Source organism: Somniosus microcephalus, chromosome 21 (assembly GCF_052327205.1).
Source record: "Somniosus microcephalus isolate GS21.2 chromosome 21, FLI_Smic_1.0, whole genome shotgun sequence".
Classification (NCBI taxonomy): Eukaryota; Metazoa; Chordata; class Chondrichthyes; order Squaliformes; family Somniosidae; genus Somniosus; species Somniosus microcephalus.
This window is the reverse complement of record NC_141007.1, coordinates 51,487,050-51,502,987: the sequence shown is the minus strand read 5'-3', so window position 1 is coordinate 51,502,987 and position 15,938 is coordinate 51,487,050. Positions and strand designations below refer to the sequence as shown.

At 41.5% G+C, this 15,938-nt stretch overlaps 2 protein-coding genes and 1 long non-coding RNA gene across 4 annotated transcripts in view; 2 read left to right on the top strand and 1 right to left on the bottom strand.

Moving 5' to 3' along the window:
- ttyh2 (tweety family member 2) overlaps positions 1 to 9,216 on the top strand; it is a 150,534-nt gene extending 141,318 nt beyond the window's left edge. The window contains exon 14 of the mRNA XM_085963608.1: positions 5,223 to 9,216. Coding sequence (XP_085819734.1) covers positions 5,223 to 5,303 — 81 coding nt within the window. The 3' untranslated portion in view covers positions 5,304 to 9,216. The remainder of the gene's footprint in view (positions 1 to 5,222) is intronic.
- Positions 1 to 15,231, bottom strand: part of LOC147102796 (uncharacterized) — a 45,998-nt gene extending 30,767 nt beyond the window's left edge. The window contains exons 1-2 of the long non-coding RNA XR_015073113.1: positions 15,013 to 15,231; positions 11,841 to 12,030 (exon numbers count right to left, since the gene is read on the bottom strand). This is a non-coding gene — a long non-coding RNA (uncharacterized LOC147102796). The remainder of the gene's footprint in view (positions 1 to 11,840; positions 12,031 to 15,012) is intronic.
- dnai2b (dynein, axonemal, intermediate chain 2b) overlaps positions 15,166 to 15,938 on the top strand; it is an 86,034-nt gene continuing 85,261 nt past the window's right edge. For both annotated transcript variants that reach the window (XM_085963607.1, XM_085963606.1), the window contains exon 1: positions 15,166 to 15,273. The gene's annotated coding sequence lies outside the window, so the exon portion shown is untranslated. The remainder of the gene's footprint in view (positions 15,274 to 15,938) is intronic.

The following is a 15,938-nucleotide window of genomic DNA, read 5'->3' as shown; positions in this document are numbered from 1 at the left end:
CCTATATTACAGCAGTGGCTACACTTCAAAAGTACTTCATTGGCTGTGAAGCACTTTGAGTACTATATAAATGCAATTTATTTTCCTTTGTTTCTTTTTCGTGCTTTCCTTCTTACTTTCTTTCCTTCTCCATTTGTGCTAGGCCCTTGTGCATTGAGATTCAAAGACGTTGTTTATAAGTTAGTGTAGATCAAAAAGAACTGAATTATGCAGGTTCTGGGCCTTTATTCAGCACCAGAATAAAGGATTGTGTGGGGCAGGTCCCAGTTATTTTAAGAGAAAAAACATCCGATTCTCCTGAACCAAGATTGGTCAAATTACTATGAAATATGAGGGTTGCTATAAATCAGAGGCCCTGCAAGGTAGGTAATCTTAACATTTTTTTGGTCAATTGTTTTCAAAACCAGAAGTGTACTGTTCTGAGTTGAGCATTTCTGTAATAGAGGGGACACGAGCAGAACATCCTACTGTATTAGGATTTCCCTTCGCAGACCTCCGAGAGCACTATTTCAGAACATAACACTACATTTTAGGTTCCTAAGTAAAATTTAGTATTTCAAGTCCCACGACTATTGTACTATTGATCAGTCTTGAATTTACGTGGCCGCTTCAGTAGAATTGGCACCCACTACGGTTCCTTAACGAAGAATTTTATTAAGAAACTGCAACGGCAGCGCTGATCACCATATCAACTGTATCCATGCTAGATGTTCAAAATATATTGGTCCAGATATTCCGATCGCAGGCCTCCCGCTGGCGGAGGACTGCGATCTGGAAAAATCTGCACCCTTACCTGAGGGCTCCCGGGAGGCGCACAATTCCGGTGCTGGGCCTCTCCAAACTGCCGGTGCGCAGGGCCCACGTATCCCAGAGGCGCAGGTAGTTCGCAGCGTCCCTGGGATCACGTGGTCCATGGGGAGCCAATCAGAGAAGGGAATCTCCCTTCATACATTTGACAGGAAGAGCTGTCAAATATATGAATGGAGATCACCCCAAAACATAGTAAAACTTTAAATACATTTTAAAAATACGTATTTTTTAAATGACTTGAAAGTACAATAAATTAACTATTTTAAACAAAACTTTAAATTTTTCAAAAAATAATTAAAGTTTTTTTACAGGGCTAAAAATAAACTTACCTTTTTTAAAAAAGTATTTTTAAATGATAAATCAGTGGAAATTATTTTTAAAATTTAAAAAAAATCTTATCCTGGTAAAAGCAGGTCTTACGCCTGCTTTTACCAGGCGCAAGAATTGTTAGGGTTTTCTGCGGGCGGAGGGTCTCCAAAAAGCGGAACTATCTGCCCGCAGAGGCCCTTCTCCCGGGCAGCCGGAAGATCTGTCAAGAGCTTTCTTGACAGATCGGAAATGCCGGTTTCCGGCGCATGCGCAGTGCATGCCTGAAACCGGCATTTCCAATGTCTGCGGGTGGGTACACAGCGCATACACACCCGTAGGGATCGGAATATCCGGCCCAACGTTTCTTCCTCTCTTGAGAAGCTTGGGTCTTGTCTTCGTGAAGCTTCCAAACCCTTTAGTCTATCAACTGATTGAAGAGGCTCAACCACATAGCAGGCAACTCATCCCAAAATATACCAATGTCGCTCTGTGCAAGTAATCTATGCGCTACAACTCCCAGAAAGCAGCTTAAAGCCTGCTCCCCTTCTTGTTCCAATGAGCACCACCAGGACTTTTTTTTATAATAGCAAGATTGTTCTTTCAAGCAACCTGCCAGGGTTTGCTTTGTCAATCCTGCTCCCATTAGCAGCAGTGAATATTTGAAGGTAAATTAATTTTTGTTGCATCACAACAAGAAAAGACAGCAAAGCATGAACTTTTGAAACTATCTGATGTAAGGTTGACAGAAAATATAATGTAACTGTATACAAGATGTTAAAAAAAACAAACTGCAAATGTTGGAAGGGTGAAGTAAAGGCAGGAAACAGGAACGGGGAGAGAGCGTTTGTAGTACATAATAAACAATAATAGTGCACACGTGTTACATGTCGTACAGAAATCACCCTGTCAAACGTGGCCTGGCCTTGGCTTCGGGAATGCTTCACCTGCCTCAGGCCCCGAGAATTTATTGCTTTCAGTTGCTAGGTAACAGGATACCAAACATGCGCCATCATTGTTTTAACTTGGGCCTGTGGTCTTGCTGCACCTTCCTGTTTGTCCACCCGAACCCTCTGCCACCCTGCTCGACTCCTTGGCCTTGCCACATTTTCTGGCGAACTACTCCATTCCATTCCCAGGCCTGTAACTTGGATTACCTTTGAGCAATGCCAGGGGAGAGCTATGTTCCTTTTTTAAAAATTTCCAGAAATTTTTAGTCTGTTTCACAATCACAAAGTATTGTGCAATATCTACATACCTCTAGCTTAACGTTCAGCCAATTATAAACATTAATGTACAATGTAATTAATGTGCAACATAATCTTTGCTTCAACTAAAAGTGACTCGAATACATTTCCAGAAGTATTCAACATTTTTAGAACTTCCCATTAGAAATGCAGCTCTGCAATTAGCTTTTCTTTTTTAACTTGGTTGAAAGCTTTGTAGAAAGCATTAGGCAGGAACAACATGCCCATCTTTTGGAGACAGGGGAAAAAAAGGTTCCAGAACTGCTGACTTGCTCTAAAGGAATCTACTAGCTAACTATGAATATAGGTGGAAGTTCATAGCCTAGATCATATAGGAACATAGAACAGGAGTAGGCCATTGAGCCCCTCGAGCCTGTTCCACCATTCAGTGAGATCATGGCCGATCTGCGACCTAATTCCATATACCCACCTTTGGTCCATATCTCAATACTTTGAGTTAACAAAAAGCTATCAATCTCCAATTTAAAATTAACAGTTGATCAATTGCTGTTTGTGGAAGAGAGTTCCAAACTTCTCCCATCCTTTGTGTGTAGAAGTGTTTCCTAATTTCACTCCTGAAAGGTCTGGCTTTAATTTTTAGACTGTGCCCCCTGGTCCGAGAATCCCCAACCAGCGGAAATATTTTCTCTGTATCTACCCTATCTGTTCCCCTTATCCTCCTTATTTAATTTTAAACAATCCGAAAAGATTTTGGAAAAAAAACCCACAAAATAGTACCTAACAGTAAGCATTCACTAGTACTGGTTTTGAAAAAAATTGCAACTGAAAAAGTGAACCAACATTACACCTTAAAATAGCATTGCATGTAAAATTGGAACAGGTTGCTTCTCTTTACTGATATTTGCACAATTACTTGTGTCCCATTTTATATTTTGAACAAACCTTTTGACTGTTTTAAACATATCCCCATTGAAGAGTGCACACTTTTATACATCATTGGTTATCTGCAATACTTCCAACGGTCACAAGGTCTTTTCTCAAACTTGCTTGCCTTGGGTTGCCTTGGTTGGAATCTAGGCAGTTGCCTAGATGGGGTGTCGGAAGGAACAACTGGGATTTTACCTAATTGTATTCTGTAATCTGCCACCTGGAGTGGGGTAGCATTGGCAGCAGTTGTATATTAATCTGTTTTTCCAGTTGACCATTTTGTGATGGGAGGAGATTACAAGGTGGTGAACAACCTCAAGAAAATTATTTTTTTTCCATGTTTTTTGCTCCAGCCACCATTCCTAAATCATCTTTATCAGGCTCCTTTGTGACTTGTTTAATTTGTTCTCTCACTCTCAGCCAGCATCACTTTCACTACAAAATGTGTACTTTTTTTTTTACATCCTTGATAGGGAAGTGCTCCTTTTTTCCATGGTGTCCCAACTCAGTCTGAAAAAATTCTCTTTGTGACTAGTCTTGATATTATCTCATTTTGCTGCTTGTTTTCAAATCCCTCCATGGCCTCGCCTCTCCCTATCTCTGTAATCCCCTCCAGCCCCACAACCCTCTGAGATATCTGTGCTCCTCTAATTCTGGCCTCTTGAGCATCCCGATTTTAATTGCTCCACCGTCGATGGCCATGCCTTCAGCTGCCAAGGCCCTAAGCTCTGGAATTCCCTCCCTAAACCTCTCTGCCTCTCTACCTCTCTTTTCTCTTTGAAGACGCTCCTTAAAACCGACCTCTTTGACCAAGCTCATCTGCCCTAATATCTCTATGTGGCTTGGTGTCAAATGTTGTTTTATAACGTTCCTGTGAAGGGCCTTGGGACTTTTTTTAACTAGGTTAAAGGTGCTATATAAATACAAAATGTTGTTGCTTGTGCCACTGCCAGTCTGTATAAAAGTAGAAAATCAGCCTCTGAACTACTGAATCACCAGACTTTCATTAGTCTACTTGGCCCTCTCCATCTACACTTAACTGCCCCAGTGATTCTTTTTACAGTTTATTCATGCCACGATGCTGTGCTCACTGAGTCTAGAATCACCCATCATAATTGAAAACCATTCATGCTTATGTTCTTTTGGGCAAACCAATCATCTCTTGCTGACAGATTTTTAAATTAAGCAATTAAACCAATTCTGCATTGAGTATTCACACTATAAACTAAAGGAGAACTGCTAATTTCCTACATGAAAATGCATGATTTCCTAATTTAATCTGAAGACCTCTATCAAGAACCATTGAATGTACAGGATAATAAAAGAATCCACTATTTTTATGCACTTCTAATTTCCATAACCATTAATAACTAACCTGTACTTGCACACATTAATAAGGTAGCTCAAACATCCAATTTGCTTCAAAATGATCTAATATACCTGACATTTATGGCGTGAAAGTGAGATTAAATAATCAATACTGAACGCAGTTAATTTATTTATCATATCATTGGAGCTAAGCCTAGAGCCCCAATTACATTTGTTTTTCTTCTGTCCTACCTCATTTTCTTTTCATTGTGTCTCCGCACCCAACCAACAGTGCCATTCCACAATCAGCTCACCAGTAATACAATAGTTGCAGAAAAAGATGGCTCTTTTTTGCCCCTCTTTCAACCCTTACTAGTGAAATGCTTTTTGCTTGTGAAGGGTTCCACCCACCAACCCAGAATGGTTTATAATCTTGATTGTTTAGCAGTCTTGTGACTTCATTCTGTGATCCCTGAATTCAAAAGCGTGCTCGCTATTATTCTATACTGCTTATGTCACTGTTCCTCTGTAGACTCTTACCAAAAATTGCTTGTGTGATTGCAGTACTATTTCTTTGTCTGTATATTTTTCTGAGTTTGAATTTGTTAATCAAAATGTTGAACTGAAAGGTTTCCTTACTGATTTTTTTTGTCTCCCTTCTAGTACTCACCCAGTATGCGAGCCACCTATCTTGCAGTGAGTGAAGAACCTACCAGAATTTATGGAAATATATTTCCTGTTTAACAATTCCACTGTCCTTCATAACGGCGTTCAAGATTCCTTAACAGCAGCCAAAAAGTCTTACTGTACTAAAAAAAAAGTGCTCTGGCTAAAACTCTTTCGCATTCCTTGAAGTTTGATGTGATAATCACCATATGGGAGCAATTGTTGAAGATTGATGCTGGCAAGCTATCAACTGGCTTTTCTGCATCTTGATGTTCAAAATGACTTGTTACACTGAATGCTTGAGGTTACATCTTTGCATTGATTTTAAGTACCATTCTTATTGGAGACTTGGTGTACAACTGGTATGTGCTCAGGTGGTGAATTTGAATTGAGTTCTAATTAGAATCTGGTGTAAGGAGTGCCTTGTAAAGTGGACAGATTTTTTTTTTTAAATTGGTGCAAATTTGAACTTAACGTCCAAGGTGCTGACGTCACAATTGGATTTGGGGGTTTGATTCTAGGGCTACTAGTCACCTGAATGTTTGCCTACATATAACTCTTGGGACGGCAGTTCATTTTATTCTTGACCAGGGTATACAGTGGAATTCAGATACAGTATGTTCAAACATTGCATCTCCAAGAAAAGCAAAACTAATCTAACCTGGTCAGTTCAAGCTACTGTGGGTTTGTTTTTTTTGGCGAATTGCAGTGTAGGGTTGACTGATCATGGAGCAATCTATGACCAGGATGGTCACATCTTTCCAGCCAAAGGAGGACAGATTTACAAGTGCCTCTTGCAGTTAAATGTGTGGGGGTGGGGGAATCAGAACTATTTTTTTTTTACACAAAACAAACTCTCAGCACATATGGTTTCTTTTAGAATTGACTGCACTGAATTTTGTTCAGAATAATTGAAGTGCTTGATCCAATTTCATCCTAGAGCTGGCTACTTCCAAACTCTCACCCAAGTCACGAGTGATGGATGTAACAGACAAGGGCACTGTATGTAACATACATTTTGTGATTGAAATATCGTCATGTTGCCAATTTGCTCTCGCAACAACACCAGAATAGCTTCTTTCTAATACAGCAGTCAAATTTATTCTGTCAGATATATATGAAGTTCCAGATTTAAATAGTCAAGTTGTAAAATGTTCTGTTAGTTACCTTTTATAAAATAACTTGACAATATTTCACCAACTTGAATTATCTGATATGCGTGCTATGGAATGATGACCGTTTTTAGATCCCTTCTTCCAGGTCTGATCTCCATTCTAGAGCTGCAGGTGCTTCCCCTTAACATTATCTGTTACTCAACAAAAAAATGAGGTCTCCTGAACTGAACCGTAATTGGAGCAAACATAATAAACTATCACATTGCATGTATCGTTTACAATTAAAGGAGCAGCGGTGGTTTAAAATGTTGCATGTATTCCACTGAAGTGGTTTTGGATGTAATTTGCTTACCGGAAATTAAGAAATCTAACTTGTTCATCCACATTCCTAAGGGAGTGTCTTGCGAGCAGTTCTTCCCACTCGTTGTGTGTCTGTATTGCAGCGATTTACATGCAAGTAGCAGATCATTTTCTGAGTCAATGTTATGTAATCTGATTGTAATCCAGCCTATTTTGGGTTGAGCCAACAAAAGGCATGTCCTTTAACATTCTGTCTGTGGGACAAAGTAGCTATTTTTGGTCTACTTTGAGCATGTTTAATGCTGTATTATAAATCCACTGGGTCCAGAAAGTACGTATTTCACAACACATTAACAATGTTATCTTAAAAAGGATTGTGTACAAAAAGCAAATGATTGGTGAATTTAAGATCGCCAAGTTGGAATTGTGGAAAGTTTAGTGACCATTTGAAGAGAGCCATATATAATGCTTTCCGATAGCTTACACTTTCAAAATCTGAATTCTAGATTATGATTCTCACAAAACCAAACAACTAATTACTGCAAGTAACTTATATATTGGATCCTGCACCAAACCAATATAACAGATGGTGAAACTAAAAGTATGTTGTGTTCCAGTTTCTAAACCTTTCTAATCAGAATAAGGGAACTGATGCTGTTTTGACTTGCTCCAAGAAGCTACTCATATATTGCTTTTTTATTAGTGTCAGAAATAGTTCTAAATTTCTCTAAGATAATAGCCATAAAATCTTCATAAAGGAAATTACCACAAAATATTCTTCAGAGGAAATAACCATGCTACTGGTAATAGTGAGGTGAGTCAATTTTAAATTAAAATGAGGACCTCAAATAGCATGCTGCCTAAGAAAGCTCCCTGAACTCAAACCAGTTCGGTCAACAATAATGGTTATCTCTATCATTAGGTTCAGAGTGGACTCTGCTCAACCATAATGTGTAAGTTTGCCACTTGTAAATAGAATGTTGTATTAATTGTAATGTATTTTTGGTTTTGTTATATAGTTGTAGTGTTAGTAACAGTTAATTTAGGTGCATGAGGTTTTGCTACTGTGCCAACAATACTAGTTGGGTGACTATATGATTCTAACATACAGTGTTACTGCAGTACAAAGAGAGTAATAAGACTTATTTCAAGTCTATTGGTGAATTGTTTTGCCCAGTTAGACACTAACGATAGTTGGGCTAACTGGGTAAAATGAAGAACTTTGAGGCTAAAATTAGTTAGTATACATTAAATGGCTAATTGACATCAGCTCCTTTCTTTGCATACTAATGAAGATCCTATGTTGTCAAGATTTAAAAATCTGAATCACTTCACTGCGGAGTGGAATTATTTTTGTCTTCAAAGTTCTACATTTAAGGATAGTAAAGCACAACTCAAAACTCATTTGTGACTCTTCAAACATACTTCCTTTTCCCTTCAAATGGTATGGTAGCACTAAAACGCTATAAAGATTGAGGAGGAAGATTTGATCTTTGCTTTTGGCATTGTCTTTTACATTCCATGACGTTCTGATCCAGTGAGATCTTGTGTTATCTACCAAGCACACACAATGAATGGAATCTTTTCTAATATCAAGGTATTTTGTACTTTACATCTGGAATAGAGACAAAACATTTTTTCTCTATATTGTGAACCGCTGTTTAATAGAACTATCATACAAAGCTCGACTACTGTATGATTTTTCTCCACTGATGAAAACATGTGACCTGCTGTGGGGAAAAACAACGAATGCAAGATAACCAGTTTGATTTTTGTAGTGTTTGACTGCATGATGAAGTTACCATGTTGTAAGTAAATTTACTTTTTAACAATTGCTCATTAATTTCAGTGAGAAATGAGTTCTTGCAGACTAACACTTTAACATGTTTTGAGGCATTAATTTCAACTATATAGACTGAAAAACGTGCACTAAAACTAAGATAAATCCTTGCTGTGAGATGCCACTTTTTCCCCTGCTGTGCCATTCCCAGTGAAATTGGTTGGGGGTAAAAAAAGGTAACATGCAAAATGCAGAAAATCTCAGTGTCATAAAATAACTGTGATTTAACACTGGAAAATGATTCTAAGACAAAACAGTGGCCAAGTTGTCAGACTTCAAAAAAGGTTCATTTTAACAAAACTGTTCTTCATATGTGGACTATATCCGGCTCAGGAATGAGTGATGGACTTTGCTTATCGGTGAGAGCTATTGAGGATTATGCAGGAATTGAATTGAGCTGCATCCAGTCTATTCAGCAGTGGCCGGGTTACAATCATGCAGCTGTTGTTTCAGTGTTAGACTGCAAAAGTTGTTAATGAGTTATAATGGCCATTGGCACTGGTGAGATATCAGCAATATTTAACCTTGATGTGATATTCTCATTTTATACTGTGTAGTTAATTTCAATTTAGGATTTTTTAATAGCACAATTTTTGTAAATGTATTGAATTGTGTCAACACTGTTCCCAAGTTATTGCATTAGGAATCTTTTTTTTTAATCTTCTCTGCAAAGAAGTAACCATTTCTCAATGAAAAACACAAATATATACAGAATAAATTATTGATTTTCAATAAACAGTTTACCTTCATTATTTTATTATCTCATTGAAACATATAAAATTCTAACAGGACTAGACAGACTAGATGCAGTAAAGATGTTTCCGATGGCGGGGGAGTCCAGAACCAGGGGTCACAGTCTAAAGATAAGGGATAAGCCCTTTAGGACAGAGATGAGGAAGAATTTCTTCACCCAGAGAGTGGTGAACCTGTGGAATTCTCTACCACAGAAGGCAGTGGAGGCCAATTCATTAAATATACTCAAGAAGGAGTTAGATATATTTCTTAAGGCTAAAGGGATCTGGGGAGAAGGCAGGGACAGGGTACTGAGTTTGGATGATCAGCCATGATCTCATTGAATGGCGGAGCAGGCTCGAGGGGCCGAATGGCCTACTCCTGCTCCTATCTTCTATGTTTCTATGTTTATAAGTTTCAAACAGTAAGTTGATGTAAAGCTATTGTTTTTAATATGCAGCATTATTGAAATGGTTTGTTAGTATAGACTCAACTTAAGCCATACTAAATCTGCAGAAGGATTTAGCACTTTTGATTTACATGACTCTTAGGGGAAAAATTTGGTTGATTAGCGCCTCCCATTTGCGCCCTAAGGGGACGCAAAGCAACTAGCACCCGGACGCGGCAATGTTTGCGCCGCTCACGAAATTAACCAGACATTTTGCAGCGACGCTAAACACTACCGCCACAATCTCCTGCGCCCCGGACCGGATATTGAGTGGTGCCCCCTTCCTTTCCGCCTGCCACTAGCAACGAAAGGTAGAGGGGAACGTTTTGCAGTCGGGAAGGGGCTGGGGGAGCGCTATTTAAAGGCGGCCTCTTCCTGCCTTTTGTCAGAGACATGTTTGCACCACGCATTCTGAGAGAGAGACTTCTGGAGAGATTCAACACTGTGAAGGAGTTTTGGGTACTGAGCAGCACTTTGCAGATTCTTTTTGATTTGACCTTCCTTGCATCGATTTAGAAGAGACTATGGGGGCTGCACTCTGAGCTCTTTCCCTGGGCGCCTCAATTGTTCCTTCCAGCAGAATTGATGTACAGGTCTCTCCAGGCCGAGATTCAAGGCTGCAATGAGCAGGGTGTGGATGGAGAGCAAGATCGACCCTCCCCTTTAAGAACTGGCCGGCGCCAGTGTGTGTTCCATTGCTAACTGACCACCTGAGCTTCGCCAGCGCTCTAAGGTAGCGCCTCGCTCCTCGGCATTAGCGCCTTGAGAGGTGTGTGGCGCCTGATTTAGCGCTCCAATCACCTCCAGGGGCGATAGAAGCCAAGTTTGCAGTCTGAGGCGATAATTAGCACTAGGCGCTAAACTTTGCGCCAGGCCGATAATTGCGCCCCAAACGGGGCGATACCGAATTTCTCCCCCTTAATGTATTGCAGCCTGGGACACATAAATAGCCCTTGTGCTACAGAGCACTAACCATGATGGGGTTAGATGAAGAGGGGTGGGAGGAGGCTTGTGTGGAACACAGATGTTGGCATAGACTAGTTGGGCCGACTGGCCTGTTTCTGTGCTGTCATTTTATGTAACTATCAAATATGATATTTGGTCATATGGCAGTGATGAGCACATTATGATTTTCTAGCTAGTCAAAAATAAATGAATTATTTTTCTCATCTTTGTGTTTCTTTCCCCATAGCTAGCATATATACACAAATGAAAGGACGGTGATGTTCGAACAGGCAGCCTTGAAGCCTTGTTAGCATGTTACAGCACCCTTGTGAGGGAGGCCCAGAATGGGACTCAAAGTGCCAGTTGTTCCTTTGCATCATCAGGCACGACCCCTCCCCACCATGTTCCCACCCATCAGCCTCATCCCACAAACTTTCCACAGCTTTTTATGCTGTGAGGTAACCCCTCCACCACCTTTCCCGTTGTCCTGTGTTTACGTCCCTGTCTTAAAGCATTGATGGCTAAATTTTCTGTTTCAATGCTCCTGGTCCAGGACAAATTACTGAATAGAAAATCTTGGGCTGTGGGAAGTGGAATATTTATAACATAAATGCACTATTAGTGAGTTTGCCAACTTAAACAGTCTAATAGACACATTTCTGTAAGCAAACAAAAAATTAGCTCAGAAGTTCATTGTTCATATAGTTTCTAAGTTTTGTGCTTTGGACGTTCTGAGGTTGTGAAAGGCAATATATAAATGCAAGTTGTTTTTCTTTCTTTGATATTTGGATGCTAAAATACTGCAACTAGGGCCTTGGAAGTTTACTTGGCCCTATCCATTGTCTCACTGAATGTCATCAAAAATTACTTTCCCTTTGCTATTTTCACTACCCTCTATAGAATAATATTTTATTCATTTTCAGGATGCGGGTGTCACTGCCTAGGCCCTACTTGCCCTAAGGTGGAGGCGATGGGCTGCCTTCTTGAACCACTGCGTTTTGTGTAGTGAAGGATTTCCCACAATGCTGTTAGGTAGGGAGTGCCAGGATTTTGACCCAGCAACAATGAAGGGTTGTCAGTCCAAGTCAGGGTGGTGTGGAACCTGTAGTTGAAAAGGAGGAAGGTCTATGTATTTGAGTGCCCGAGAAAGAAAAGTAGGAGAAGTTAGTGAGTGTTTTGTTATCAACATATGTGGAGCTTAGGAGAAAGAGAGGCGAGGTCATTTTAATACTTACACTATCTGTCTTCTTTCGTATGGTAGAAGCAAATCAAATGTCAATATCCAAGTTAGATATCCAGGCCAAAACTTCCGGTGTAACAGCGTGGATATCTTGTAGGCTGCCTGCGAATTTCCTCTGAGGGCAGTGCTCCAGGGTCTGATTAGGAGCTCCACAGTCGCATGATGGGGATGCTTTAATCTTCCATCTATGGAGAAATGTAGAGATTCACGTATCTCTCTGGTCTTTCAAATAATCAGGATCAAGTGCAAACCAATATGGTGGGTATATTGTATTTTTATGTGAATTTAAATAAAGGGGACTACGATGGTATGAGGTGCGAGTTGGGTAGGATTGATTGGGTAATGACACTCAAAGGGTTGACGGTGGATGGGCAATGGCAAACATTCAAACATCGCATGGATGAACTGCAGAATTTGTTCATCCCAATTTGGCATAAAAATAAAACAAAAAAGGTGACTAACGAGGGAAATTAGGGATAGCATAAGATCCAAGGAGAGGACATATAAATTGGCCAGAAAAAGCAGTAAACCTGAGGATTGGGAGCAGTTTAGGATTCAACAAAGGAGGACAAAGGGATTAATTAAGAGGGGGAAAATAGAATGAGAGTAAGCTTGCAGGGAACATAAAAACTGACTGTAAAAGCTTTTATAGATATGTGAAGAGAAAAAGATTGGTGAAGTCAAGCATAGGTCCCTTGCAGTCAGAATCAGGGGAATTTATAATGGGGAACAAAGAAATGGCTGACCAATTAAATACATACTTTGGTTCTGTCTTCACAAAGGAGGACACAAATAACCTCCCAAAGATGTCGGGGAACATAGGGTCTAATGACAGGGAGGAACTGATAGAAATCAGTATTTGTAGGGAAATGGTGTTAGGGAAATTGATGGGATTGAGGGCTGACAAATCCCCAGGGCCTGATAATCTATATCCTAGGGTACTTAAGGAAGTGGCCCTAGAAATAGTAGATGCATTGCGGGTCATCTTCCAAAATTCGATAGACTCTGGAACAGTACCCATGGATTGGCGGGTAGCTAATGTTACCCCACTGTTCAAAAAGGGTGGTAGAGAGAAAACGGGGAATTACAGACCGGTAAGCCTGACATCGGTAGTGGGGAAAATGCTAGAGTCCATTATAAAGGATGTAATAGCAGAGCACTTGGAAAAAAGTGACCGGATTGGACAAAGTCAACATGGATTTACAAAAGGTAAATCGTGCTTGACTAACCTACTGGAATTTTTTGAGGGTGTAAGTGGTAAAATAGATAAGGGAGAATCAGTGGATGTGGTGTATTTGGATTTTCAAAAGGCTTTTGCTAAGGTCCCGCATAAGAGATTAGCATGTAAAATTAAGGCACATGGGATTGGGGGCAAGGTATTGACTTGGATAGAGAACTGGTTGGCAGACGGAAAGCAAAGAGTTGGAATAACCGGCTCTTTTTCCGAGTGGCGGGCAGTGACTAGTGGGGTACCGCAGGGATCGGTCCTTGGACCGCAGCTATTCACAATATATATTAATGATCTGGATGAGGGAACTAGATGTAATATCTCCAAGTTTGCAGATGACACAAAGCTGGGTGGGCGTGTGTGCTGTGAGGAGGATACCGATAAACTCCAGTATGATCTGGACAGGTTGGGTGATTGGGCAGAAGCATGGCAGATGCAATATAACGTGGATAAATGCGAGGTTATCCACTTTGGTGTCAAAAACAAGAAGGCAGATTATTATCTGAATGACAATAGATTGGGAGAAGGGGAAGTGCAACGAGACCAGGGCGTCCTTGTGCACCAGTCGCTGAAAGTAAGCATGCAGGTGCAGCAGGCGGTTAAGAAGGCAAATGGTATGTTGGCCTTCGTAGTGAGAGGGTTTGAGTATAGGAACAAGGATGTCTTGCTGCAGTTGTACAGGGCCTTGGCGAGACCATATCTGGAGTATTGTGCGCAGTTTTGGTCGCCTTATCTGAGGAAGGATGTTCTTGCCATGGGAGCAGTGCAGCGAAGATTCACCAGGCTGATACCTGGGATGGCAGGAATGACGTATGAGGAGATATTGGGTCGATTGGGCTTGTACTCGCTGGAGTTTAGAAGAATGAGAGGGGATCTCATCGAAACTTATAAAATTCTAACAGGACTAGATGCTGGAAGGATGTTCCCGATGGTTGGGGAGTCCAGAACCAGGGGTCACAGTCTAAGGATAAAGGGTAAGCCATTTAGGACAGAGATGAGGAGGAATTTCTTCACCTAGAGAGTGGTGAACCTGTGGAATTCTCTCCCACAGAAGGCAGTGGAGGCCAATTCATTAAATATATTTATTTCTTAAGGCTAAAGGGATCAAGGGATATGGAGAGAAGGCAGGAACAGGGTACTGAATTTGGACGATCAGTCATGATCTAATTGAATGGCGGAGCAGGCTCAAGGGGCCGACTGGGCTACTCCTGCTCCTATCTTCTATGTGTCTAATCGGAGTTTAGGACGGAATGTAACACACTAGTTATACAGCAAAAACATACGACCGTGACCGATTGGACAGACAGCTGGCGTGTGTGAAGAACTGTTCCAACGAAGCTCAACATAAGCTCAAGGAACAACACCTCATCTTTCGATTGGGCACTTTATAGCTTTCTGTACTCAACATCGAGTTCCACAATTTCAGACCATAACCTCTGCCCCCATTTTTTCATATGGCAGCTGTTGATGATTCTGCCATTCCTATCTACACCCCTTCGGGACTCATCTTCTGTTTCTTTGCTTGTCCTATTACCATCTCCTTTTGTTTTGTACCATCATACCTTTTGTCATTTAATCACTCCTGCCTTTCACAGACCTTCCCTTTTGTTCTTTCCTCCCCTCCCCACTTTCCCTGCCCCTGCACTTGCTTAAAATCTAACAACTCTAACTTTTTCCAGTTCTGGCGAAAGGCCTGAGCCGTTAACGCAGTTGCGCTCTCCACAGCTGTTGCTTGACCTGCTGAATATTTCCAGCATTTTCTGTTTTTAATTTAGTTTTCCCTGTATCCTGGCCAATATTTATCCCTCAATCACCATCATTTAAAATAGATTTATCTGGTCATTATTACATTGCTGGTTGGGGGAGCTTGCAGTGCGCACATTGGCTGCCGCATTTCCCACATTTAAAACAGTGACTACACTTTTTAAAAAAAAAGTACTTCAGTGGCTGTAAAGCGGTTTGGGACGTCCGTTGGGCGTGAAAGGCGCTGTCCAAACGCAAGTCTTTCTCATGGGTCACAGGTGTGGTCTCGCCACCGGCCCAGGTTGTCCCTGTGCCGACAGGTGGCTCCAGCTCTCACTGCGCATGCGTGCGTGCCGCTGATTGCCCAAGGCGCCTGCGCGTGGAGCCTGTTGCTAGGATACCGCAAACTCGGGCAGTCGGAGCGGCTGGGCCCGGGACAGAGGGGCTGGGAACCGCGGTAGGTGCGAACCCGGGAGCGGGGAGATAGACAGAGAGGAGATGGTTGCCCGGTGCCTGACAACGTGGTTGGGTTGGGTTGTTTGTGTGATGGGGGGAGGAGGCGGCAGCGGCTGGGGTTCGGGGTCCTAATCTTAGCCTCTTCCCCGCCCCCCTCCCTAGTCCGGGAGCAGCTTCAACAGACATCCCGGGGCTTTGGGGCATGTTTGAGAATTGCCCCGGGTCGCCTCACATTGAGATCACCTGCTCACAGCAGCATAGCGTCGAACAGCCCAGTTTGCTCACGGAAACTCAGCGTAAGCTCGAGGAACAGCACCTCATCTTCCGATTAGGCATTTTACAGCCTTCTTATCGAGTTCAACAATTTCAGATCATAACCTCGGCCCCCTATTACATTTTTACTTTTTTTTATCTGCACCTTTGTTTTGGCCCTTATCCCCCCTTTTTTTTTCTCTCCCACATGGCAGCTGTCTCCCATTCTGCCAGCGCATTTCACACCTAATCTAGAACCGTCTTTTGTCTCCACTAGTCCTATCACCATCTCGTCTCGTTTTGAATACCCCTTAATGTCTCTTCAGTTCTCTTGTTCTCTCCCAGCCTGGCCTTTTAATCTATTTCATTTCCTGTGCTTTTGCAGGCTTGACAAAGGGTTTGACCCGAAACATT